At 42.7% G+C, this 26,994-nt stretch overlaps 2 protein-coding genes across 3 annotated transcripts in view; one reads left to right on the forward strand and one right to left on the reverse strand.

The window, feature by feature from the left end:
- The window catches only part of LOC310959592 (mitochondrial import inner membrane translocase subunit tim16-like), a 117,990-nt gene that overhangs the window by 35,868 nt on the left and 55,128 nt on the right, over positions 1-26,994 (reverse strand). The window lies entirely within an intron of this gene.
- On the forward strand, positions 751-26,370 carry vasnb (vasorin b). The gene is made up of 3 exons (XM_083930999.1): positions 751-921; positions 7,992-8,045; positions 22,276-26,370. The coding sequence occupies exon 3, from the start codon at positions 22,283-22,285 to the stop codon at positions 24,365-24,367; it is 2,085 nt and encodes a 694-aa protein (XP_083787125.1). The 5' UTR covers positions 751-921; positions 7,992-8,045; positions 22,276-22,282; the 3' UTR covers positions 24,368-26,370.

Here is a 26,994-nt window from a genome sequence, read left to right on the forward strand (position 1 = left end):
ATATACCTGTGTTCACCCTCTGCCTGAAACGCTCAATTTTAGTACCAGTCTCTTTAAGCCCCCGTAACAGCACTGTAGCGGCACTTGCTACCTATATACTGTAATAAAGTTGTGACATCACAACCGTATGGAGGTCTGGACGGCTCACAGTTTCTGAATAAGGGCTGTGTGCATATCTCTGTGGATTAAATGTATTGATAATTTCACAGTATTTATATAGCACCTCAACCGGCTTTATAATAAAAAAGTTTACAACTTGGGAACCTTAAAGGGATGTAGTTAATTTGGTGACCTGGCCCCAACATTTGCCCTGTCAAAATGTCTGCAAGCATGATGTTGAAGCCTCACAAGTTACATATTTCCCTGCATATGAGCTGGTTAAAATGCTTATTTCAAAAAGCAAAGCAATGTAGTAATTCAAGTAAACAGTCATTCAAATTAAATGTAGCCAACCTCTTTGAACAGTAACTAATGAAACCAGTAATGTCTGTTTTTTTAAAACAGGTCGTGCAGCTAGGCATTACGATATAACGAAAGGATAAAAGGTTGGAATGTCTCTCCTTAGCACTCAGCCAAGCTGCAAGGTGAGTTGCTTGCCGCTCTCCGGTCTGCGCAGGAGTGCGCTCTGCTATGGTGCACCTCGCCCCTCCCATCCCTCCGCTCTGTGCTCACCACCAATAAAGCGCTTTTTGTCCAGGGAGTCAGCACTTGAGCGCATTCCTTGACGTGGAGGTCGGTGTATCTCTCCAAGGATTTGATGAAGACCGTTCGTTACAAGTTGAATACGTTCACGTAGTTTTTTTTGAAAGAGCACGCGCCCGGAAAACTATAAGGCATTGGAGTTATATCGGTGAACTGCCTCGCTTTGGATAAAGACACAAGCGCGACTGCGCTCACAACTTTACTTCTCCGAAGTTCAGGGTAAGAGTTTCCTGCTTTGACTGATACAATAAGGAACACCATTTCATATCTTTTGCGCTTGGAACAGGATCAAGACGTGCGTAAAGACGCGTGAACAAGGTTATTTAGACCCATGCGGTTGGGCGGAATATGATTAACCATTTTAATAGATTAAATGCGTTTATTAACTGAACCATATTCCAGTGCAATATCTAACCATTTTGTCAAGTTAATGTTCCCCTTTTAAATATAGATGTATTGGTGTTCATTTAAGTTGTGTTTCCTGACAACTCCCTTAAGGAACACTCTTAGTGTTTCGGTTCTGATTAACAAAAAGTTGATAGTAAAAAAAACGTTTTCATCCCTTTAAAGTACTGTGTGTAACTGGAGTAATACAAATATTTTTTTCCTGTAAAATGCAGAAAAAATACACTATTGTTGTTGTAAGGAGTGACAAATCAACATGGTCGCTTCAGTAACTTATTGGATGCAACAAGTTTTATTGGCGACGAGGGCGCCACTAATGCTCCCGATCACCAAATACTGAAAGTAAAACAGTATTTGGGAAATACGTAAAAACGTGAGCGTGCGCGCGGAGAAGAAGGCGCATTCGGGGCGGTAATGAGGCGGGCTGGTGTGGGACCGCAGGACGCCGTGCAGCATGCAAGGGCCGAGCCGAGTGTCTAGACCGCACCGAGCCGTGTGCACCACAGAGGGAAAGCTGTTTTTGGACCCACACAGGGGGAATGTCCCACAACAAGTCCAATAGGACTCAAGTGGTGAACTCAGAAGGGTCAGGTAATGCAAGTAAATACATTTAAAATAAATCAATCTGGAGACTGTGGAAGGTGATAGTGTCAAGGTTGATTTAAGGTGCCACCAAATCATCTCTGCAGCAGGCTGTAGGCAAGGGCTTCCATGTGTCATGAAATATACTTTTCACTGTAAATGCAAAAACTATGAAGGAAATAAGGACTATGTTGGGCAAAGTTAGATTATAACTGATGCTTTGACTTCCATATGATGGAAGACAAGAAAGCTTTGTCCGCTAAGTTTCAGTCTTAAACATAATTGGTGCCCCCCTATATTAAAGCTGTCTATCAACGGCCTTTAGTGTTATAACGATTACGCAATCATTTAATTAGTATCATATTAAATAAAATAGTCTACTTTGATTGAAGTGTGAACCTGTCCCAGAGATGGATTTAATCAAGCCTTTGATTTTTTTAAGCTGAAGGATGTGAAGTGCCAGTGCCAAACGGATGAATCAAACCAACACACGTTCAGATATGAAGAGAGGTACAAGCAGAAATCAGGCATCATTTTCCTTCAGTCCGTGTGCAGCAGAGCAACGAGCCTCGAGGTCAAATTCCTGAAAGATTCAATCTCTGTGTGACCCGCTTCACCACCAATAAACTAACATCCAAAAAAAGCGACAAGACTCCACACGTTTATACCAATCGGTGCCCCAAAAAATAAAGTTATAAAGAACTAAAGGTGCATCTAGTTCCTCCAGATAATAACATCTCTTTCCAAATATTCTGCTAAAATATACTTTGACGCTGCGAGAGGGATCTTTAAAGAAGGAGCCTTAACCTTACAAATAACTATGAAATTTCACAATTATTATGTGAAAGACAACCATCAAAATAAACGGCTTACAAAAAATTCTACACATGCTTTTTTGCCTGAGATGCTTAATTCATGTAAGAACAGTCTTCTGACCACAATCCCTCCAGCTTTCAGTCAGATTATCATCTTTTACACAGCCCCCACAACCAGGCACAGAAAACTGCCTAATCTTTCCTAGGGGCAAATTAGGCAGCATAAAACTACTCCAATAGCCCTGCTATTAACCCCTACCCCGGTGTACCGCTTGTTTACTCGCCATGTGTTTTCTCACAGGCTGTCATTACACCATAGGAGAAGCTACTGTGTCATTGACAGCAAATAATGGTGGTAAGTGGTTTATATTAGGCTACCAGACATGGCCGAGCAGCCACAGGAGGCCAATTATCCTTCATTAATGTGGAGCGCTTTCAGGCTGCTATGATGCACAGATTGTAACACTTACAGTACAAGAAAGCAGTTGTGCCAGTGTAGTTATTTAGAGAAGAGCTCTCTGCACCTCTCTCAACACAGCAGACCACTTTGTTTGTACAGTCGCTTGTTGACAGTAACAGTTCTCACAGCTGAGAGAGAAATTCATTGATTGAGTTTGTAGATAGGTTTGTCATTCATTTCATTTATTGTTATTTTGTATTTTATCTTTTTTCTTTAAATAAAAGAAAGAAAGAAAATGAAAGCGACTGAGGGGATAAGTGATGTATGCCTATATCAGGAGAGAGACAGGGAGAAGGAATAAATGAGGTAAAGTTATTCTCTGAAATCAAAGTCACAGCTTGTCAAAATGTCAGTTTCATAACACATGGTGACACTTTGGCAGTAAAATGTGCAATTGTGCATGCTGGTGTGAGCATTAAGTGAGACACATATGCACACGGGGTGGATTATCCCTGCCTCATGGGACATTTTGTGCCCTTAAATGTCAGTCTGCGGGCAGAAAGCATGACTATGGCGAGGGAGCCCTCTGTCATAAAGGCCAATTTAAGCAATTAGGCAAACTCTGACACTGATGTCGAAACTGCACTACCCATCCAGGATCTGGTCACCAACATTGTGTCAGCCTGTACTTTTATCTGTTATTCTTTTGGGCAAAATCACGGCTGCCGTTTCATTATCTGTGCCAAAGAGCTCGGGTGAAAAGAGCACCGATGTCTAAATCTTCCGCTGACAGTGACTGACAGTTCTTTCATTTCTTGTGTTGAGACATGAATAAAAATCTCTGCTGGACATCTCACAGGAACCCCTGGCGCCCGTTATTGTACTTATCGACACGTCAGTTCTTTACACTGTGAACGTTATCACTCTTCTTTCTGTAAACTAGCCGAGAGGATTTTCACATCATGCCTCGTATCGTATCAGAGCTCCGTGTGCTAACGCTAATTAGGGGCAGTGCCTGTAGCATCTTACCCTCTGCATCAGAGGGATTATAGGGTTAAAAGTCAGGTGCGGCAGGGAGGCCTGGGGAAGGGGGGAGAGGAGGGATATGGGGAGTAGGAGGTAGAAGAGTGGGGAACTCACACAGCAGGCAGAGAGAGGGAAGTCGACAGGGCAGAAAGTTGGAATAAGTTTTTGTGTGTGTGTGTGTGTGTGTGTGTGTGCGTGCGTGCGTGCGTGTGTTTGCCATGCAGAAGTGAGGGCTAATTAGCAAGGAGTCTGTATGAGTGAGTGAGAGAGAATTCAAGACGTACAAATTCTTCCTCCTTCAGAATTAAAGGCTTCAGCGTGCCCGTCATCAGGTGGTGTGCAGCAGGGGGGCGTTCCCTGGTTGACAACCAAGAGCCGCTATCTCAAAGAGGCGTCTTAAATAAAACCCCTGGCTTCAAGGGCCTCAGCCTCACACATCAATGCTGACCCAGCGGTATGTGGAGGCAAACCCCAGCCTGTACGCTTGCCAAGCTAAATTGAAGAAGAGCTTGCCGATGCAGCCAAATGATGCGTTCAGAAGAACCACTTCAAAACCTTGCATAAATATACACACACATGCAAAGGGATCTGACGGCTTTGGAGTGCCCCACTTTGAGCGCCAACCCCAAATAACTGCTGTCCTCCGTGTCGACAGACACACGCATGCTCACAGATTTTACTAGTTTATCTTGTAAAGCAGATGAATCAAAGAAATTGCTCTCTCAAACTTTACATAAAATGCTGCTATTCTTTTTAACCTCCTCATTCTGGTTGGAAAATCTCCTAAAAGCCCCAAAAAAATCCCCAAAATTCCTAAACCGACTCAAGTGAAGTATTGAGGGAGAGGAGCAGAGTGAGAGACAGATGGAGAATGAGGGAAAGAGAGAGGATGAGAGGGAGGATGCTCATCCCAGAAAGCTACCACAAATTGCTGCATTTCAGTGGGCCCGTAAAAAAAAGAGAAACAGCTCTTAATCTAAGGTTGTAATTACCTCTGGCCAGCACTGTAATTAGGAAATGAGCCTTGAACCAGATCTTGGGGCAAGAGCGAAACACACACACACACACACACACACACACACACACACACACACACACACACACACACACACACACACACACACACACACACACACACACACACACACACACACACACACACACACACACACACACACACACACACACACACACACACACACACACACACACACACACACACACACACACACACACACACACACACACAAACGTAGGAAAGACATATTTCACTTTGAGAGGAAGGTTAACTGTTTAACCACTGACATTAACATTAAGCCCCCCCTCCCGAAGATGTCCAGTCTGCTCTGATTATGCAGCATTTCTGGATCATCTGTACTTGCACTCTTGGTGTCTCTGAGCCGTCATTGCAGCCAGGGAATGACTGTAACAGCACTGTAGTGGCACTTTCTATCTATATATAGTATACTTGTGACATCATAACCGTACAGAAGTCCTGAGGTCTTGTTTAAAGACACAGTTGCTGAATATAGGCTGAGTGCATTTCTCTGTGGATTAAGAATCTTGATACTTTCACAGTTTTTATATAGCACCTTGACCTGCTTAATAAAAAGAAAAACATGGAAATCTCTCTTTTTACAATATGGGACCTTTAACGCTTTGTTGAATCAGGCCAGCAGGTCACCAAGTGTTCGGGACCTTATTCATCCCAGAAAGTTGTGCCACTCATGTAGGCACGTCGAGCATACAAGCGGACACAAATGTCAAAGCCACTGTTTCACATGGCATCATCGTATGTCGGAATTCTCTCGCCCCCTTCTGTACAATGTCTATTTCTGTCGCAGCCATGGACAAAATTAGTGTTGTTATCTGCTGCTGTCCGCACTGTGAGAGAACAAGAGGCAGCCCGAGAGAGAAAATCTGTGCATGCATACGTGCAAATGCCTTCATGTGGATATCCGAATGCCACTGGGTATCAGCCCAAATCTCAATCGCTCAACACTGCAATCAACAACTTAACAGTTGTGACAGTGCCACAAGTCACAGCTTGTCACTGGTGTACGCATTGAACACACAAGAAGCACATTAAAAGACAAAGCAAGGCAACACACCTACAGCAAAACATGAAGCCCTGTTTATCCCATCCGTCCTCTGCAGATTTAGGGTTTGGACTGATGTTTTGAGCTGTGTAATTTGGACAAATTGTTGGCAGTTTAAGATGATGCCACTACAAAAAGGTTTAAACGATAACACCAGACTGCTCAGCTCTGTTCTGTTTTGGGAGAGATTGAACCAGATGGGGGAAGAGAAAGGGAGTGACACAGATAGAAAAGAAGAAACAAAGGGGGAAAAGTGTGAGGCAATATTTATGTTTAACAGATGAACACTGAGAAAAAAAGAAAATTATAGTGGACAGAAAAGTATCAGACCTCTAAAAAAGGAAATGGCAAAAACAGCCTTTTCAAAAAAGAATACATATGAAAGTAAACCAATAATGGGGGAAAGAGAGAAAATAAGAGATACTGGCAGGTTAAAAGATAGTACCACTGACTTTGGAGTGCACAGTCTGCATAAATTAAAGATTCAATGTCTCATGGAAAGATGTGGAGGAGGTGGCCTGAGTTATTACGGCACATTGTACCAAGAGAGGAATATCGTTGTCGATAGTTCTGTCAAAAAGTGCGACAGTCATTCATGAAGCTTAGTGGTAAAGATGCATCTATTTTGGGTGCTGAGTTCCACTTTGAAATCTAAACATTTACAGTGCAGTAAAGGGATTGTCTGAGAGGGTGACACGGTGACCTCGGGAAACTGACCGCGGGAGGATCAGCGCACGAGAGTCCCCACACTTAGTAGTTAAAACCCTGCATGTACTCACCCACTAGCATGCATGGTTGCGTTTACACGTACAGATTAGTGAAATGAATGTAAATAACTGAAAAACTGGGCGCATACAAAAAAACACAAAAGAGCATGGATAAACACATGGACGCAGAATGCAGCAGAGACCAATTCAGGGAGCCACACCGAGCCCCGGGCTGTGACGGATTATTTTCAGATGTAAACACTTCAGTCTGTGTGTGGAGGCGAGCGTGAGCTGCAGGGTGACTCAGAGATTCTATATTCAAAGCAAAGTGAGGTTTCAGGTGTTACACAATCAGGTATGACACGCGGTTTGGTCCTCATTCCATTTTCCGCCTACACAGACTGTTTGAGTCACAGCTTAGGTATATAAATGATGTCTTAAAAACACTTGCTTAGCGGAAACATACTGGAAGAGTGAGTCTAGTGTATTCCGTATGAATAGGTGTATAGCTACCTGTCCGTCTGTTCTTTAGAAGCGATACTGTGCGCATCACGGCTAGTTAAACGCTTTTACAACATTGTCTTGAATCAATTAAATGACAATTTAAAAAAGCTGTAACAAAGAAATGTGGAAGCAGCTCTTGGACACACACACACACACACACACACACACACACACACACACACACACACACACACACACACACACACACACACACACACACACACACATACATACATACATACATACATACATACATACATACATACATACATACATACATACATACATACATACATACATACATACACATACACATACACATACACATACACATACACACACACACACACACACACACACACACACACACACACACACACACACACACACACACACACACACACACACACACACACACACACACACACACACACACACACACACACACACACACTTGAGCCACGACTGATACCACAGGACAAGGAGCTGACAGAGTGGAGAGTGGTCGGCCTGCATTCTTCCTCTCCCGCTCTGTCATACTCGTGTGCTGCCACACAGCCTGCCAGCGCTCAGCACGCTCCTGCACACAGCTGGAATCCAACCAATTAACAGGCAAAAAACTTCCTGTTTTGCCTGCGAACTATTAACAATGCATGACAGGGGTGCTGTATTCCAAATAAGTGGCGAGAAAGAAAAACAAAACATATGCAACATATTTGGCTAATAGGTAAAACTGTTGTTTTGTTTCCAGGGAAAGAAGACCTGAAGAAAAGTGGAGTGAGAGTTAAGGAGGAAACTTCACTGGGTGAGTAAAGTATTAAATTAAATCTCAGTTTTTATTTGTAATCTGTCTTTATGAATAAGATGTGGCCAGAATACAGAATACATCAGGAGTAGTTTTTCCACTTAATACCAAAAAACCCCCCACTAAACTGTAGCAACTGAAGCAATGACACATGTCAATATAATGCACTCCTTTGAATATTTGCATCTACTGTAGAAACACACACGGTTCGCGGTCTATATTGTGTCAACCGTAACACCATGCTTCCTCAATAGGGTCCTTTCACACAAATCTGAGCCTCTTAACAAGACTGGCAGGAGAACAAGAGCAACTCTCTTAACACACGCTCGACATTTAATAGATACAGTGAGGCTGTGTAGGGTTACAGACAGAGGGAAAAGGTAAAGAAAGATTGGAGGAGGTTTGGAGTTTACCATGCCTGTCTAGTTGCTGAAGTTATGGGCTTGTGACAGAAGTGGGTAGCATGAAGACTTCTTAGTGCATGTAACCTTGTAAACATCTACAGTGCTATTGAGGCACACAGTTTGTTTTTTAGAAATTCTTCACATAATTTTTTTTGGTAATAGGATCCTACTACAGCATATTAGGAGGATTGAAAGCCTGATTTACAGTATTTTATTCCTCCTATTAAAAACAGGTCAATGAGCCCATTGTGGCATTGGGTGATGGGTTTCTTCATTGTGATGAACATGGGCACTGCTGTTTTTTATAAAGGCGACCAAATGAGTAATAATCTTAATGGAAAATAGTCCTAAAGAAACGCACTATGAAGTCTTTTTTTACGAACGGTTTGCAAAAAAACTGCAATACTGTTAACTGTCAACTGTTTTAGGACATTTTTTAGCATAAAAATAGAAACAATATATATTTGTAACTTGTTTATTAAAGATTCAGAAAAAGATACTTCCTGAGATCCTGAGTTATCGTCTATCATTGCGATAGGATCATTGCAACATTTTAGCTGTGATTTTTTTTCTTTTCTACTTTTACGCCCCTCTTCTGACCCCTCACCCTCTGTCCTGTCTCATTCCTGTGTTGTGCTAGTCGTCAATGAGCTGTGACAGGAACTGTGTGGGCTTGTAAAGACACACATACACGGGACAAGACTGTAGCCTGGGGGCCTCTGGACGCACACCGCTACTCTCACTAATTGCCTTAAAGCTCCTGCACCTCTCTCTGAGCAGCACAGTTGTCCTCAGGGAAAACAGAGAAGAAGACAGAGCAGTGTTCTTTTTTTCTGGGGTTGACTACCGATCGTAACGCATGCACACATTCCTCAGGTTAAAGAATATGCTTATATTGTATCTTATCTTCTAAATTCTGTGCTATACAGGCAATTATTTAATGCCCACACACACACACACACACACACACACACACACACACACACACACACACACACACACACACACACACACACACACACACACACACACACACACACACACACACACACACACACACACACACACACACACACACACACACACACACACACACACACACACACACACACACACACACACACACACACACACACACAGTTCTTACTTAATCCAGGAGTTTCAACATCAAAGCTCATACACACTACCATGATTTACAGCACATCAAGAGTGTGTACCTGCCTTTTCAGTGTTCTGACTACACACCATTGCCACACCTCATGTATGTATTCGAATAAGTAGTAAATTATGAGTGTGTGTGTGTGTGTGTGTCGGGGCTCTAAATCCGAGCCAAATGTCTGGCCGTTAGAGGTCTGTGTATCCCATTAATGCGACCTGTAGCTGTGTGTGTCTAGACATGAAGGTGGAAAAAACAGCATTAACACAACTTCCCCCTCTCAGTCCGTTGCTCATTAACACCCTGACACCATGGGAACCGTGTATAATTGTTGGTTAATAATGTTAATATTTATGCCTTAAAGCAAACACGGAAGAGCAAACAAGGGTGCACCGTACTCTAACATAGATACCATAACACACACAGACTCATTGGCACCAGGACACACTGGCAAATCCCACGTGTGTGTGAACACACAGGTACGCATTGTTCTGTGCGTTACAGGTCAGCTCAGGAATTTACTGTACTCGCTTATTGACGTGTACGAACGGATGTGAAAGCAAACAAAATCCTCTTTATGTAGACAAATTGCTCCTCACTGCTACAATAACAAAGCATCATTCATTCCCGCCCTCTCTGTGTGTGTCGGCTCTCCGGATATAACAGTGTGACTAACCAATAGGGCACAGATCTTTCTGACACAAATCCTGTATACTGAAGCCATATAGCTAACTCATAAGAACTCTCCTTCCCTTTATTCAAGGCCCCTTTAAAGAAGGACCATACCAGTGGCTTGCACGTTTTATTCTAACGTTTACTTCAAATCACATATGCTTTACATCACAGTTGCTTATTCTGCAAAGCATGCTGCTGCTGTGTCTTCAGACATTTGAATATGTTCTTTTTCCTACCATTCCTCACATTCATTTATTTCCATTAATTTCCATACAGTATGGAAATCTACTAACAGACTCCTGAAACTTGCTTAAGTTGTAGTCTGCACTGATTTCTGAACTGAAGTTATGTTAAACTGTTTTTGACAAGGTAACACAGCAGTATTGTCAAATCAATCGGATTTTGCATGAAGACACAGTAACAGTGTGACAAATATTAATCCAAATCTGTTCAGTGTGATGGATTACACAGTTTAAGTTAGTTCCATGAGGCTTCTAACAGATTATCATACTGTGTAGAAATGAATGGCAAAAGAGTTACATACTAAAGTAGAAAAACTTGTAAAATAATCATGTAAATTATAGATAATATGTTGTTTAAGAGCTTGAAAAAACAGTGATATGGTATAGAGCACCATGTGGATTAAATGGACAGGCCTGGGGTGGAGACTGTGTATGTTTTCAGTGGAACAGCGTCTCCATGCAGATCATGCATCATACGCAGATCACGCTGCTAAGATGTGAATTCCTTAGTCTGTTTGATTTTTGCACTCAGCGAATTTAAGCAGCCCGTGTGCTGACAGGCTGAAAGGAAAGGGAGGTTACTGAGGGCTCACTTGTTTGTTCCTCCACTTCTGTCACTACCCTCCTCCCCTTTCTTCTCTCGCACCTTGTTTGTGCCTCATATCTTCATTTGCTGGCGGTGCACACCTGCTGCAGGCAAACTGTGAGGTTGCGGGTCAATGTTGATGTCTTAATAGACAGTTGCTGACGGATGTCTTTACACTCGCTGAGATGGCTCACCTGTTTCATCAGCGGGGTACGCAGGTGAATGTGATAATCAAACCAGGGATTAAAGACTGATGTTGGCTCACAGAGGTCCTGTCATTTATCTCTGCGATTTTACGATAACATCAAAAAGGCATTCAAGGTCCAAATGACATCACAATGGAAGATGAGAATCGAATTCAATTGAATGGGGAATAACTGTTCTCCAGCTGAAAGACAAACTTAATCTAATCAGAATTATGTTTTAAGGAGCCACCTTGAATACCTGAAAGAAATCAGACTGTGGTAGCAAAACTGTAATCAACAAGTCGACAGTCTTCAGGGGGTAAAGACAGGGCAACCGAGGCCATGGAGGAGAGGCATGTCAGTGTTGGGGGCGGGGGGAACTGTGCTGCCTGACTGCTGCCAGCCTCCCCAATGCTGGCACAGTACCAACACAGGCAGCAGTTTCACAATAAATTCCTTTGTGACATCCTAATCAGCAGCAGTGATCTCCGCTTCACATTTATCTTGTGTGTGTGTGGCGCATGTGTTATTTTCTTTATTAGAAGGAAAAACCCTGCAGGCCTGAATGACAAGAAAAATCACCAACGGTAACCCTTGGTGTGGTGTAAGGTCGGGGGGGGGGCTGAAAAACAGGTAGCAATGCACGGTGCCATCCTTTAAATTAAGCTTGTAGTAGTCACCATAAACAAAATGTATTTACAGTGAAATGACAACTGAATATGGGCGTTGCTCAATCTTTCAAACCATACTCAAACCATGACAATGTGGACTACAAAACTAGCCCTGGGTAATAGCGAACAACAACCAATAAATCACTCATTTATCAATCAGTTTCTGAATAAATCACCTGCTTCCTCCCCCTACCTGACATATCAATCATCTTTCACATTCTTTACTGCCATAGATGTCAATACAATCGCACAAAAAGAGGAGGTGCTCTGTAAGATGCAAATATTTACTTCTTCTTTCAATCGTTATTTCTCTGCTCAGCCTTCTTGCAGCTCACTCACAAAAATGTTCCATAGTGTTTCTCCTTACGCTTTGATGATGTGTGCGTTAAGTGAAACATGGCTGAATGTAGCAAGAGTTAAGTCCTTTTCCCACTGGACAAAAAAACCCACTAACACCTACTAACATCTGGCATTTGTCTTAAGTGGGAAATGTAACAATCGGCATTCATTCCCGGGACAAATGACTCTGCAGTAGTTACTGTATTTAACGAGTCCAGCGCCGATCAACAGTGATGGAAATGTGAAACCCGGGCGGACACGCTAATTCCACCCCGTTTCTGTCACGATCCTATGATACGTGTCACCTCTGGTTGGTAACTTCAGCCACAAATTGAATATTGTTCAAAATTAGAAGCACCAAGATTGAAAGAGAGACTGAATAAGTAACAATTGTTAAAAAAAAGAAGTATCCACTGAACTCCAGGCTTCTTTCTGGTATTTACTTACCCTGTTTTCTGGAGCCTTCGAACAGAAAAACAAAAACAAGAAAGGCATTCTCATCTACTGGCAAAGGGAAATGAGTCTATCATCTGTTTTTAGCAAGTTTAACCTGCACTTATTTTGAAGTATGTTTACCATGTACGCTTTAACCTTCAAATAGCTGCACAAAGTCCAACTAATAGATTGCCCTGTGCTAATGAGTTTGTATTTCTACGTCTATGTTTACTTTGTTTACATCTAGTCTAAGTTTCTGTGCTTAACTACATTTTAACAAGGTAAATAAGTTGATGTTTACTTGTCAGCGCTGTAGCACTGCCTTAAGTTTCTGTTTGCCATCCCATTACTTTTAGCCTTGAGCTCTGACAAGGACCTCAGCCTTATGAACATTTTGACAGCTACATAGTTGCCACAAAACCCTGCAGAGCTATTCATCAATATTCAGTCATACCCTTACCAACTACATGTCCAAACTTGAGAGAGAGAGAGAGGAACAAGGTGAGGAGAGGAGCAAGGGTAGGACAAGGTGACAACGTTAATAAATAAGTCATAGAGTGTGGTCTATACCTACTCTGTAAAGTGTCCTGAGATAACTTTTGTTATGATTTGAATTGAATTGTGAAGAGGGGGGATTTTACAAATAATTGTGCAATCTGCCAAACAAAGACTTGCACCTGTTTGCTTGAATGACAGCGCTTTGACAGAAATGCAGTCAAACTATTTCATGGGATTAGTCGAGGCACAGTTAACTTCCTGAAAAACCAGAGGAGATACTAAGATACTTGTCTACACGTCCAAAAAGTAAACAGAAAGATGATCCAGACACACAGACCAGCAGCTGATGGATAATGTGTGAGTGTTTCCTCAGCGAGTACGTGTGACACTGTTTGTCTAACAAGGATAGTCAGCCTGCCAGTCAGCCGGTCCTACAGTCAGTCAGTGTGCCTGCCTGCCGCCTGAATTAAACACACCCTCTGATTAAGTCGAGCTGCAGTTTGAACTCTTACACAGCACTGTTGCAACAAAGGACAAAGTTAAAAACAGTTTTAACATCCAGCGCGGATCATCCCTTGATCATTTATACAAAGACAATATGGATGATAGTTTGCTGTCCAAAGATTTTCTGACTCCCACCTTGTTTTTGTTTTTTTAAATCAGTGACATAAAGCGTACATTTCCAAGCTCGGGACAAGTAAACATTCTTTATTAGGTAGATAAAAGATCAGGTGGCCAGGAAACAAACAAGCATTGCAGTCAGGAACTGGAATGAATGTCAGAGGGTTTAAGCAGAGTGCCGGAGTGTGCACATCACTCCAGGCTTGTGGCTGACTGATAAAACTGGTCCATCCAGCCACTTCTAAGAGCGAGCACACATGCAGCACAAACATTGCTCTGTCCCTGCTCAAGGTACTCTAAGGTGCTTTGAAGACTGTCAAAGGGAGTGTTATTGAGGCGTCCTTTGCGGCTTGAGACCAGTTCGCTTTGGGTGTCCCTATCAGGAGGACAACACTGCTCCCAGGGTGAGTGAGCCAGAGAGTAGAATGAGGTTTTGATCCTGATATGAGGACATGATTTGTGTCACTAATATTTACCATTTCCCGGTGATGTAGTCCTTTTGAGCGTTTATTTGGTGGCTTTGTATTATATACAAGGGAGATGAAAGGGAAAAAAGGTTGTTTTAATTTCCAACCGATTCAGATTCGTTTTCGCAAACAGCTCCTCTGGTTAACGTCTTGATAATTTCAGGGTTGCAGTGCATGTGTGAACGAGGCTTAAGTAAGGCAGAGAGACAGTGTTTGTGTCTCTGTCTCACTCAGCTGTGACTGATTAAAGCCAGGTCAAAGATAGACTGAGCAGAGCAGTGGGGTCCTGCTGTCCAGGTCACCGACAGCATAAACGAGGCACAGTGTCGACAAAAGTTGAGGACGCAAACACCACGGAGAAATAAGAAAACAGACGAAGGCCCTGTTGTCAGTGGTGCACTGAAATCCTTTTTTCTGTGTAATATGAGAGTCCTGTGGTGAAGATCTCAGACAGATGTGATATGACTGTGACCTCAATGACTATCTGTCCCGAGAGGCCACAGGGCAGGGTGATAATAGATATGTGTGTCAGTGCTGAGTCGTCGCTCACTGGGAAAAAACAAAAGGACACTGTGTGTAAACTTAGAGAGATAGAAAAGGCGAGAAGAGTGTACCTCAGCCAATGCATCCTGTATTCCCTCATGTGTGCCTTTATAAAAACAAAATCAAGTCTAGCATCTACAGCACCTTCCATAATATCCTTTAGCAATAAAAGGAAAGGAAATGGCGCACATTTCCTTTTGGAACTCATTGTGCCTGACCTCTTTGCTCGAAAGCTCAGAGGAGGGAAAGCAAGATTGAAGACTTGTTGGAGAGTCCAAGTTCTGGTCTGGTTTGGCTGCCCAGCCACCCACCTCAACCTGCTCTCTGCTCTGAGGCGGGAGTGTGCAGCCAGCAAAGGCTGGAGCTTTGGCGCAGGTCGCATCATTTACTCAGACACACTCCAGAGGTTTTGGGTTTCATGCTGCCCTGGAGGAGCGGAGAAAGCACCTGTTGTGGAGACGGGGAAAGCTTCAGGTGTACAAATGCGTAACCAGAGCTGGGTGTCTACCCGTGTCAAACAGGGTTTTTATCTGTGTTGTCTGGGCCACAAATACAAGAGAGAGGACACAGAATACCGAGCAGTAATGGTAACATTAATCTGAGTCTGACCTCTGACCTCAAAGAGTCGCTCTGCCTCACAGGCTTTGTTGTCCTTTGGACTGATGCTATCTGACCAGAAGGACTGTTTGGCTTAAGGGTTTCTTTTTTTCCCTTGTCTTTTGTGTTAATATTTTACAATCAAACATAGTTCTTTAGCACAAAAGCATACCTAAAATGTAACTATAGACTGTGATCAGAAAAACAAACACAGAGTTGCACTGTATCCTATAGTGTAGCAAATATACACTATTTTTTGAGTCTGACTATTTCACTACCCTCCCATTCACCCCTGGATTGTATATTATGCTCTCTTTCAAGCCCTCCAGCTGCAGGCTCTAATGGTAAGACTTCACACTGTCCGTATAAGCAGGCCAGGTCAAAAGCATAAATTCTGAGATGAAAAGGGCCACCGTTCACATCAATAATAAACAGTTTTACAACGCATTTAGATTGGCAGACCATATGGGGAAAAAAAGCGGTGAATGAGAGAAGGCATAGGAAAACTAAGATCCGACAGGAACCTGCTGTTGGTTAAGATACTGTTTGCATTAATAAAAAAAAAAAAACATTTGGCATCAATCAGCACTGGCACAGCTGATGTACGATGGATGTGACTCTTACAGGGTCCTTTCTTGTGGTCAGGACGAAATCAGTTGTAAAGCTTTGTTTGTGCAGCACATTGTAAAACTATTACAGCGTCTAATCTCCCTTTATACCACTACAAAGCATAGCAAGGATATTGTGGCTTCAAGATGAGTATTGCCATTGACAGACATAAGAAGATCATCCTTCGTTCATTCCACATGTCCTCCTCTCCCACGTCTTTGTTTGTATTCTGACCTTGATGCAAGTGCACAGTTAGTAGAGCATGATTTGGAATATTGTCTCTCTTTAGCAAAGGCTACTACTGGCATTATATATATTTTATGCAGCCAAGCTTTGATGTTCAGACACCTAATCTGTTATTTGTCTTACCAAAATCTTAGATACATATCTAAGCTCTAAAATAAGACAGATAAAGCTTACCTTGAAAGGACAAAATTATAAAAGAAATCAGCCATTAGCTTTTGCACGATCAGATTTATTTTCAGTATAAATATATATATTAAAAAAAACCTGCCAAACCCCCCAAAGTCCTTCATAGAAAATCTTGGGCGAGGATGATGCCAACACGTTTCTGTCTCCAAACATGTTTTTCCTTCAGCGCCATACATATTCTGTTTGCTTATAGTTTAACAGGTTAGGTAAACCACTGCGGCATGAGCACATGCCTTAAACAAATATAAACAGCATTGCATGCGTACCGACAGACTGACATTAACATAGCTGACATTTTCACACTTGTACGTGTTTCTGTACAAACATGCTCCTTGCTCTCCTGCGCTGTGTTATTTTTCCACCCTTGGATATTCTACAGAACTCTTGTTTCTACCTTCCCAGTTCTCTCTTGACTCCTTTGTCATCTTGTTGTCATGTGTCCAGCTGTGGCAAAGACTTTGCTGACAATATAAAGGGATGGGAATATGGGAGTGTGTTTGTAGAAGTGGTCTTATGTATTCTCATGGGGCCAGGGATGGAAAAGGGGCAAAAACAGAGAGGGGACAAGTGAAATACGGGAGGTCAGTGGGCTCACATCAGCCTTCATCACCTGCTTTTCTCTGGGTGTCGTAGTTATCATTTACACCCAATGTGAATTCATGTCCTGTGCTACTGTAGTAAATCTACACTAGGAGCTGCTTTAGCAGTATATTTTTGTACTTTGAACTGAGACCTACAACACTGTAGATCATACTTTATTGCACATACCACAAGTATTGTTCCTTTAATAGATAAAGTCCCAGCAGACAAGGGGGCTCTTTAATGGAAGTATGCACACTGTAGTGTGCAGCCTTATCCCCTTACTGTGACTTGGCATAATGCCCCCCTCTAGCCTCTTGCTCAGCCTGCTGAATTATGCAAGTGCACAGTGACCTGCGGTCCTCCACACCCATACACACACCGCACTTTTCTCTCCCCTCTTGTACCCTTCATTGCCCCTCAGTGTTAGCCTTCAGCTCTGAAGATAAGGGCTCTTGACGCTTGGCCTGCCGGGATTTAATTGCTGAAACCCACTTCACCCTCCCTGAGCCAGACCTTATCCACCTCTCCACGCCAGTGCCCCCGCTGACAGAAACCTGCTTTTGTCTCTGCTGTTCCCCTGCTTTTGTTTTCTTTTCCTTCTCATCGTGAAAGGAAAAAAAAGGAAAAAAGGGGGATAAAAAGTGAGCCCAAGGAGTGGAGAAAATGCTTTTCTTTCTTTTGCTCTTTCTTGTTGCCTCTTTAATTTTTCTTTTCAAGGGGCTGACCATTTATTTCACATAGTGTTGCGCAACGACGTTCCCATGCTTCTTTCCTAGTATTTTCTCTTTACTGTTTCTATTACAAAATCTGAAACTTAGACTCAAGCACAGTATTTTATAAAACATATCTGGTCGCAATGATGTTTGAAGCAGCATCATTCATCCAGTCCATCGTCTGTTTATGAACCCAAAAAGACTCCCTGTTAGTCTCTAAATGCCAAGCCAGTGAGATAGACAAGCTCACTTTTTCAAACTCAGCTGCTGCCTGTCTCAGGAATGTCTCAACAAGCGCACAGGGGAGAGAAAAGGAAATTACAACTCAAGAGAGGAGGAGGAGGAAGAAGGCAAGAAGGGAGGGGGCATTCCTCCCTTGTGCAGGATGACAAGCCTGTCTTTCTACTATCTCTCTCTGGGCCCTTCACCTGCATGCACTTCAAAACGTTTAAGTTAACGCCACACAGCCAGGATTCATTCAGCGCGAGGGCACAAAGGATCCATGCAGTCGTGACACCAGAATTGCACCTTACACTATCTTACCCACTGATAAGACCTGCACAAGTCACTTGTATCCAGAACACTGAAAAAAAGGAGAATCTAAGCCCGTAAGCTACGTTTTATCTGTGATCTGGCAGTCTGCAGTCACTGACTGAACCCTCCCCATCCACATCCACCACAGTTTCTACTCCACTGGGTTATCAGATGTGCCTGCCCCAGTTTGGAATGAGGCACACTCAAATAAACATTCTGCCCCGGGGGAGCTACGTTAGAATCACCACGTTGAAGTTTCTAAGAAAAATATTCTGGATGTTGTTGTATGTTCTGGCATCGGACCCTTATTGCCGTCTTTGGCCCTGATATAATGTACCAAAATCAAGTTTCTGTATCTCAGGAAGGAATGAGATTGCATTTTTTGGAAAACTTCAGACACATATGATACTTCTTCTCAGACAAACAGTACATGTTCCGAACAGGCACCCTTTAACATAAAGTATGTTTATGTACACTCTCTTTCTCCACACACACACACACACACACACACACACACACACACACACACACACACACACACACACACACACACACACACACACACACACACACACACACACACACACACACACACACACACACACACACACACACACACACACACACACACACACACACACACACACACACACACACACACACACACACACACACACACACACACACAGTGATGATATGAAAACCTGAGACCATCTGCATTCGTTCCAGCTGTTGCTTACTTCTCCCTAACTCCTCCATCTCCTGTTTATCTTCACAAATCCTTTTGTTTCCCCTTGTTCTGTACACATACGCAGCATGGCAGCCACACTTTCTATCTCGTCATCATTTCTCAGCCCTGTAATGAAACCTGTCTTTTTCCTCTTTGGCTATTTTGAAAAGGGTTTGTTCATCCTATAAATGTATTAATCTAATTATTGATTACTACATTTAAAAATGTTTATTTCTATCAAGGACTTCTCCCCAGACACTGATGCTGACCCAAAAATCCTTTACATTCCTGTTCATGTAATTACGCACATGGTGCTGTGTGCAAATTATGGGATAATTACAACCCCTCACCTCTGCTGCCCATTCAGCTGTTGCCGACAGCTAACTGTGGCCATCAGATGTAACAAGATTTTCCATAAACAACTGCAACACTAATTTTCTGCATGGCTGCCAAAGTTTATGTCGTTTTTCCGTGCTGTTAGCAGGTGCTGACTCTGAAAACTAGTTTGCTGCTTTGTCCAATCATGCCTTGAGGTTTGAGTAGAGTCATGTTATTGACATCTCACTGCACGGAATAACATTTCTGCCGTGTCTGAAATAGTTATCTGAATAATAAGAGTAACATGTTGGCAGTGGGGTTCAGGCGGATGCCATGCTTGCTTTTTCATTTATACACTGTAGAAAGAAAAATAAGACATAAGGGAATCTTTCCAAGGGGGTTGCAATTTCAAGGAGGAACGGAAAGAAAAGTATGCTGAAAGAGAAGGAAAATAAATGCCATAGCTGTGGTGTGATAAGATGATACCCTTCCTCCGCCTCTCCAATGCACCCTTCCAAAACCCTTGATCTCCTCTCCAAGTTCTGACATTCTAGGCAATGCTTTTTTTGGAAAGACAACGTCTCATTAAACAGACAGAGTGAAAGGAAAGAGCAGTGAATAAAAAGGAGAAATTATTTAAGTTGGCTGCAGCTTTGATGCTACTGTAACATACACTTCGATTAAGTTACAATTATTTTATTAACAGAGGAAGGACAAAGCTGTTGTCAGCAGAGGCTTTGGAATAGATATACAGAATAAAATTAGCACATGGAAGACAATAAGACAGAGGGAGAAAAAACATATGATCGCTGACCTCAACACACTTGGGATCTAGTATAGTAAGAAGAAGTGATATTAAGAGAGCAACTGTGCTTCAGCCCTGTATATCTTATGGATAACATTGTGCTTTATATACATATATATATAAGGTATATATATATAAATTCATGTTGTAACTTTAGTTCAAAGATAGAAAAATTAGGCAAATAAAATGTCTAAAGCAATTTCCTTGATATTTCTTGTGTGATAGGCCAACCCTAGGTAAAGCAATGTGAGAACAAAATGTTCTCTGTGTGTGAGCTCCATCCCTGTAAAACTGTATGTCACACATACTTGGCTTCTCATTCAGGTATTTGTGCAGTGAAGACATCAACAAATGCACCATTTAAGGTTGTAATGTAAGCTCCCTCAAGCATTCGAGTCGACCAACAATCAGTGCTTAGGGGCGTCATAAATGTTCATAAAGAAGGTTTGGAGATATCAAACCACTCAATAACCCTTGCCTCTAATCAATATAATTAAATCCATAAATAATCAATAAACTTAAATTATGACATTGACATTGAGTGTATTAATTGCACAACGCCAGGGAAATATCGAGTGTATTTGAGCAATTCGGAAAAGTGCTTTTTATTTACTTCCTGAAAAATAAGAGAAAGAAATGACAAAAAGCTATCTAAAAAGAGAAATGGTTAACAGACAGATGTTGGCTCTTCACTCCCGTCTCACTTAATAGCAGAGGATGATAAACTGCCACACAGACTCTTGTCGGGCAACTATTTTCTTCTTTATCTCCCCTCATTCCCCTCTCTTTCAGCCCTTTCAAATAATGTGTTGATGCTCTACCTGGGTGTTTGTTTTGGAAGGCTTGGGCTCAGGTGAAATGGTCTTAAATCACAGTAACATATCTTCCTTATGAGCTACAGTATTATTTTCTGTCTCTGTGTATTTCATCCAGTATTGGAGACACTTGTCTGGCAAGTAGCGTTGGTCATCAGCCTGCGTAATGACAACGTAGAAAAGTGTTATTTATATTACATCTATGGTCAGGGAAACAGCTCCCAGCTATCAGTAAAGCTCCCCTCCAAGTTTAGAACGCCACAAAAGTAAATCATCGTCAGATGCGTGGCCACATGCAGCATGGTAGACATACAGCCAAACTAAGATGACACGGTATGGTTATATGAAACTGTAGAGACCAGAGCAGTGTTTACTGTGAATCACTGAGACGGCGTGTGTGAAGCTTTTCACTGTTTCAGTGGCTCTGGAACGACAGAAAAATGTTGAAAACCACTCTGTTTTTACTTTGATACATCATCTCAGAAACAAAACAAGTTGGATTTGGTCATTGCTCCTGTTCGTCTGTGTGTTTCATAGGCTATGAAGTCTGTCATAAACATAAAGAGAACGGTTAACTGTGACCCCACAACAACCACAGTGTGTGCACTACAATAAATAGCGGGTAGGCAGGATGGGTGGGCGAATTACAAATATAAACCATTTTATTTGGAAACCCCATATAATATGTGTGTGTATATGTACAGAATATGCATGTACACTTGCTCACATAGCTAATTGTAGGTTCATTAGAGAGGGAAACAAGATTTGGGCATCCAGCAATACTATCCATTACACAGAGCACTGCAAAAGGAATGTGGCACTCCTTTAGCCAGAAAAGCATGGCAGGATGCCATCATGTCAACTTTTCTCCGAGTTTAGCCCTCTGAAGCCTGAGGTCACAGCGACGGCCCTATTGTTTGAGAGACCTTGTGACAAAATACTATCTTTGATCACTGGCTATAGTTAAACCTTTGATAGTAATCTCACCCTTTGAAACACATTAAAGAACCACACAGTAAAGCAACAGCTGTCCTGGGCTGGTTAAAAACCTAGGCAATAAAGGGAGAAAATATGCTTTGTTAAAGAAATAAAAAATTGTGCGGTATGAGTCCCATATTTCTTGGTGCAACAGCTGGATGCTCCAAAGCACAAACATGACCTTAGCAATATTATGTGTACTTCTATTGTGTCCTGTTTACAATCTGTCTGCATTTACTGTATAGTTCGCTGGATGATTAAGCAGGTCATTGACAGTTATCTTCTCTTGTTTTAGGCTGAGCATGGAGAGAGAAAGAGTCTGCACCATGAAGGTCTTTCTCACTCCACTGATGCCCTTTCTGCTCTTCCTCATCCTTCCTGATGGCACCTTGTCCAGTGACTGCCCAGACGACTGCTCCTGCTCCACGCCAGAATCCATCTTATGCTTCCAGAGACGATCCTCTACCATTCCCAAGGGAGTGCCCCAAAACACAAAAAGCCTCTACCTCTTTGCCAACGGCATTGAGGGCTTGACAACTGAGGACTTTGATGGTCTGGAGAACCTGGAGATGCTGGACCTCAGTCAAAACAAATTGACTGAACTTACTGATAGGGTGTTTGAACCTTTGACCTCTTTGAGAAACCTGGACCTGTCATCCAACCAGATCACCCACATTTCAGAGGAATGCTTCCAGGGTATGGCACTGCTTGAGCGTCTTTATTTATATAGTAATTTCATTGAGACAATCCACCCTGCAGCATTTAATGGCTTAGAGCATCTGCTGGAACTCAAACTGCAGGGCAACCAGTTGATATCCTTGCCTACTCTTTCAATGCCCCGACTGCTGCTGCTGGACCTACGCTTTAATGTCTTTCCCACCTTGGGTCCTTTAGACCTCCAGACCCCAAATCTGGAGTCACTCAAATTGGGTGGTGTCGGGCTCACCAGCCTGAATAAAGAGCTCATGGCTAGTCTAAAGAACCTTCACGAACTGGACATTTCAGGAAATCAACTCGAGTCCTTTCCTTCAGCGCTAAAGGAGACCCAGGGGCTGATTCACCTCAGCCTGGCTGGAAACCCAATGGGTCCTCTTAAGGTTCCGGACCTGCAGAACCTTGGAGAGCTGCAGGAATTGGACATTAGCAGCCTCAGTTTGCAGGGCCTCCCTGAAGAGTTCTCTCAGTTCTTACCCCACCTCAGAAAGCTCATAGTTGCAGAGAACCCCTTCAACTGTCTCTGTACCTTAGCATGGTTCCCAAGATGGCTGAGAGCCCAAAGCATCACCCTGGAGAGAACAGAAGAGACCCGCTGCCATTTCCCACCTATCAATTCTGGAAAGGTATTGGAAAGGCTGGAGCACAGGGATTTTGGCTGTCCTACTACAACTACAGTCACCACTAGCACTGTCAAAACTACTACTACTACCTTGCCTGTTCCTGTCACTACTTCCGTGAGTACTGCTAAAGCTATTCCAGTCCCAAGGCCCAGTGACAACCCCACAAGCAAAGATGATGACTCTCCCCTGCCCCCGGTCCCTGCATCCCCCAGTAGCAGCAGCATGGACCCAAATGAGGAGCCGCATTTTTGTCCCCCTCACACCTGTCTGAATGGGGGTACTTGTCGTTTGGACCAGCATGGTCAGGTAGTATGTACCTGTCCACAGGGCACCTCTGGCATGTATTGTGAAGTCCAAAACCATCACCCGCCTTCAGCACCTGAAGCTGATGTCCCCATGGCAACCATCAGTATAGATGCACCAGAAATCAGCTCCCATCAAGCAACCTCAACCTCAATCCTGCTGGACCTCCACCACTACATTGAAATGAGGCCTTACATCCGTGGAATCCGCCTAACCTACCGCAATCTCTCTGGGCCAGACCGCAGGCCGATTCAACTCAGCCTGCCAGCATCCTTCCCAGAGTATAGACTCAGAGGCCTGAAGCCCAACTCCACCTACACTGTGTGTGCCAGTCCACTAGGTGCACCTAGTGGCATAGACAGTGTATGCACCGAAGCCCACACGGCTGCTGAAAGCATCAGGGGACACGATGCACAGTTTGATGACCAGAAGCTAACCACCATGCTGGTGCCTGCAATTGCCATCTTGCTATTGCTGGTACTGATAGCAATAGCAGTCGGAGTGGTATGTTATCTTCGCAGGAAGAGGGCCAAGGGACACCTGGACCTAGATTGTGAGCCCTCTCAGGTAGAGTTGGACGGAGTGAAGGCTGGTTTGGACAATGGGGCGCTGCCTCAAAAACAGCCCCAACTTATGATCCCTGAACCTGTGGTTCAGAATGGCAATCTGGAATATGAGGTGTTGTTACTACAGGATCACTGTACATCAAATAACAATATGACTTCGCACAAGCCTTCCTACTTTTGACACCTGGCTTTGAATACTCAAAACTCAAGGAGGATGATTTGTTCAGCTCTGTTTTCTCCACTAGTGAAATACAAAGAACAGCAAATGCTATTGAAAATGGAGGACACACTATCAGCCAGCCAACCAGCAAAGTAGAAACTGGACATATATTTAACTCAACGCCCTCCGATTGTCTAAGTAGACATTAAACAAGTTCAAAAACGTTTGTTTGGACTTTAAAAATAATTGAAAGTGCATCTGCTCCATTTACATGCTGCATACTGCTACAATAATATTTCTTCACTCACATTGCTGGAATGGCAACCTCTCAGCTCCCATGCTATGATGTTGGGACTTTTGATGTGTTGTCATTGGCTGAGACCTAGGGCTAAGGGACATGGTGACCTCAGGCCCTCCTTTATCTGTTTCTAAAGGAGAGTGCACTGAAATGGGGTTGTGCTGCCCTTTCGTAGTCACAACAGCCCCACTAAACACTATCAGCAATTGTTTTTGCTGCATGTTGTAACTACTCAGTACTACCCCAAAGGGAGCAGTGCTTGCTGTGAATGACCTTTAAGACACAAAATGAAGTTGTGCAGAGAAGATTATGTTTGTCAGTAGAAATTTGATGCTGATGCTTGTATTGCTTTATTTGGCTCTAAATCTCTTTTGTTGTTGTTTTGTATGTTTTTTTATACCTGTGTCTTAATGTTTATTTTTATGCTGCAACATTGTGACTGTTAATAGCCCTCTATACGATTCGCCCCCACCTCTTGTGACTAACAGACAAAACAGCAGATTAAAATCTTTGAAGATTAAAACTCGTTTGGTACCAGCAAAGTCAATCAAAGGGCTTTGCCCCCAGAATGTCAGACAGTCTAAGTAGATGTGAGTCTGGACAGACTCAAGACTAAATCCCCCTTCTCCATGCTGAAGCCCTCAGCCTGCTTTGCAATCACAAAGGGAGAAGTTTAGCAGGATCGCAAAAGGTACAGAGAGAAGGAGTTGACTGAACCCCTTCTGTTTTGACCAGTTTAGAGCTTGCTTTAATTACTGTATCACATTAAAGTATCACATGACTATACCACAGCAAAAGAGACCTTCAGAGACATTATTTATTATTTATATTCCCTGCAAGGGAAACTCTGTTTGATCCCTCAACCACAATTCACGTACTACATACTACTTGGCGTGGCCCACAATAAGCAAAGCAAAGAGTGGTTGTGTATCGTATTTCCCTTGTGTAAAAATAGCCTGCTCGGCGTTTAGCTGTGCATAATTTATCCTTGGCAAGGAGGGTCCCAGCTTTGCTTACTTGCACCTAACCAGACTATGGAAAGGCCAGATGCAAACTTCATAGTGTTTATCTTGTTGAGTAGACCTTGAGACTTGCAAAGTGGGAGATACACAGGAAGGTTATTATGTGTACACAGAGTGCTGATATCCATATCTATGATATAGGCCAAAGAAGGACTCAAAGTAGCCTTTTGTGTGTTTGTGTGTGTGTGTGTGTGTGTGTGTGTGTGTGTGTGTGTGTGTGTGTGTGTGTGTGTGTGTGTGTGTGTGTGTGTGTGTGTGTGTGTGTGTGTGTGTGTGAGATACAATGACTTCAGTGATAATGAAAGTACATGTTCTGTCTTGTGCAAAGACCTGCAGACATCAAGCTACTATCAGTTTCCCCCCTATCTGCCCGCATGGCTAGGAGTACATTAAGCCCCAAAAAACTCCCTCTATTGGCAAACACACCAAAGACATACTCTATCTGTGAAACTCCGTAAAGTTACCTACCTACAGTATTCCCAGCGTACAATCAACAGTTCCCTGCTAATAAGATGTTTTGAGAGCCCACACAAAAAAATCTCAAGCAATGCAACTGGAATATTTTTCTGTAAAATAAAATACATTGAAGATAACCAAAAGTATTTTCGATGAGATTGTTAATTTTTCCCTGTTTATTTTGGGAAGCTCTTTGTTGTCATTCATTGTTTTTTTTATTCTGTGAACATATTTGTACGAGTGGAAAAGTGATATTATCATTAAATGAATATCCAAATGAAAAAATGACAAGTTGTCTTTTTTGTAGTTTCCACCTTTGCTTGTACGTGGAAGGATTAGATTGACAGGCAAAGGGGGATTATGTTTGTCATTAACTTCACTTCCCATATAAGCCATCACTCAACAGGTTCAGGGGAGGGATCACAAGAGAGGGAGTCCGGGAAAGAGAAGGGATCAAAGTGCCGGTAAGATTATGCTGGATACTATAATCACCCAAACATTGGTCAGTGCGTGTGTCTGTATGTATACATGCTTGTGTATTTGTGCAAATGAATTTCAAAGTGCGTGACTGTATGTCAGTCAGATATCTACACAGAGGCTGTTCTTTGAGCTAAATGCAAACATCAAGCATGCTAACATGCTCACAACAATGCTAACATGCTGATATTTAGCAGGTATAATGTTTGCCAAGTTCATCATTTACATTTAGTATGTTGGCATACTAACATTCAATAATTAGCAATACACACAAAGTACACCTGATGGTGGTGCAACCAGAAAAGTCAGAGGATCACCAAAGTGATTACAATTTATTTATTATTTTTGCTACATTCAAAAATGCACCACCACCGTAAATGTATTTTATTACAAGA

This window comes from Echiichthys vipera, assembly GCF_963691815.1.
Source record: "Echiichthys vipera genome assembly, chromosome: 17".
Classification (NCBI taxonomy): domain Eukaryota; kingdom Metazoa; phylum Chordata; class Actinopteri; order Perciformes; family Trachinidae; genus Echiichthys; species Echiichthys vipera.

Coding starts and splice junctions, on each gene's coding strand:
- vasnb (XM_083930999.1), top strand. CDS start 22,283: ATGGAGAGAGAAAGAGTCTGCACCATGAAGGTCTTTCTCACTCCACTG.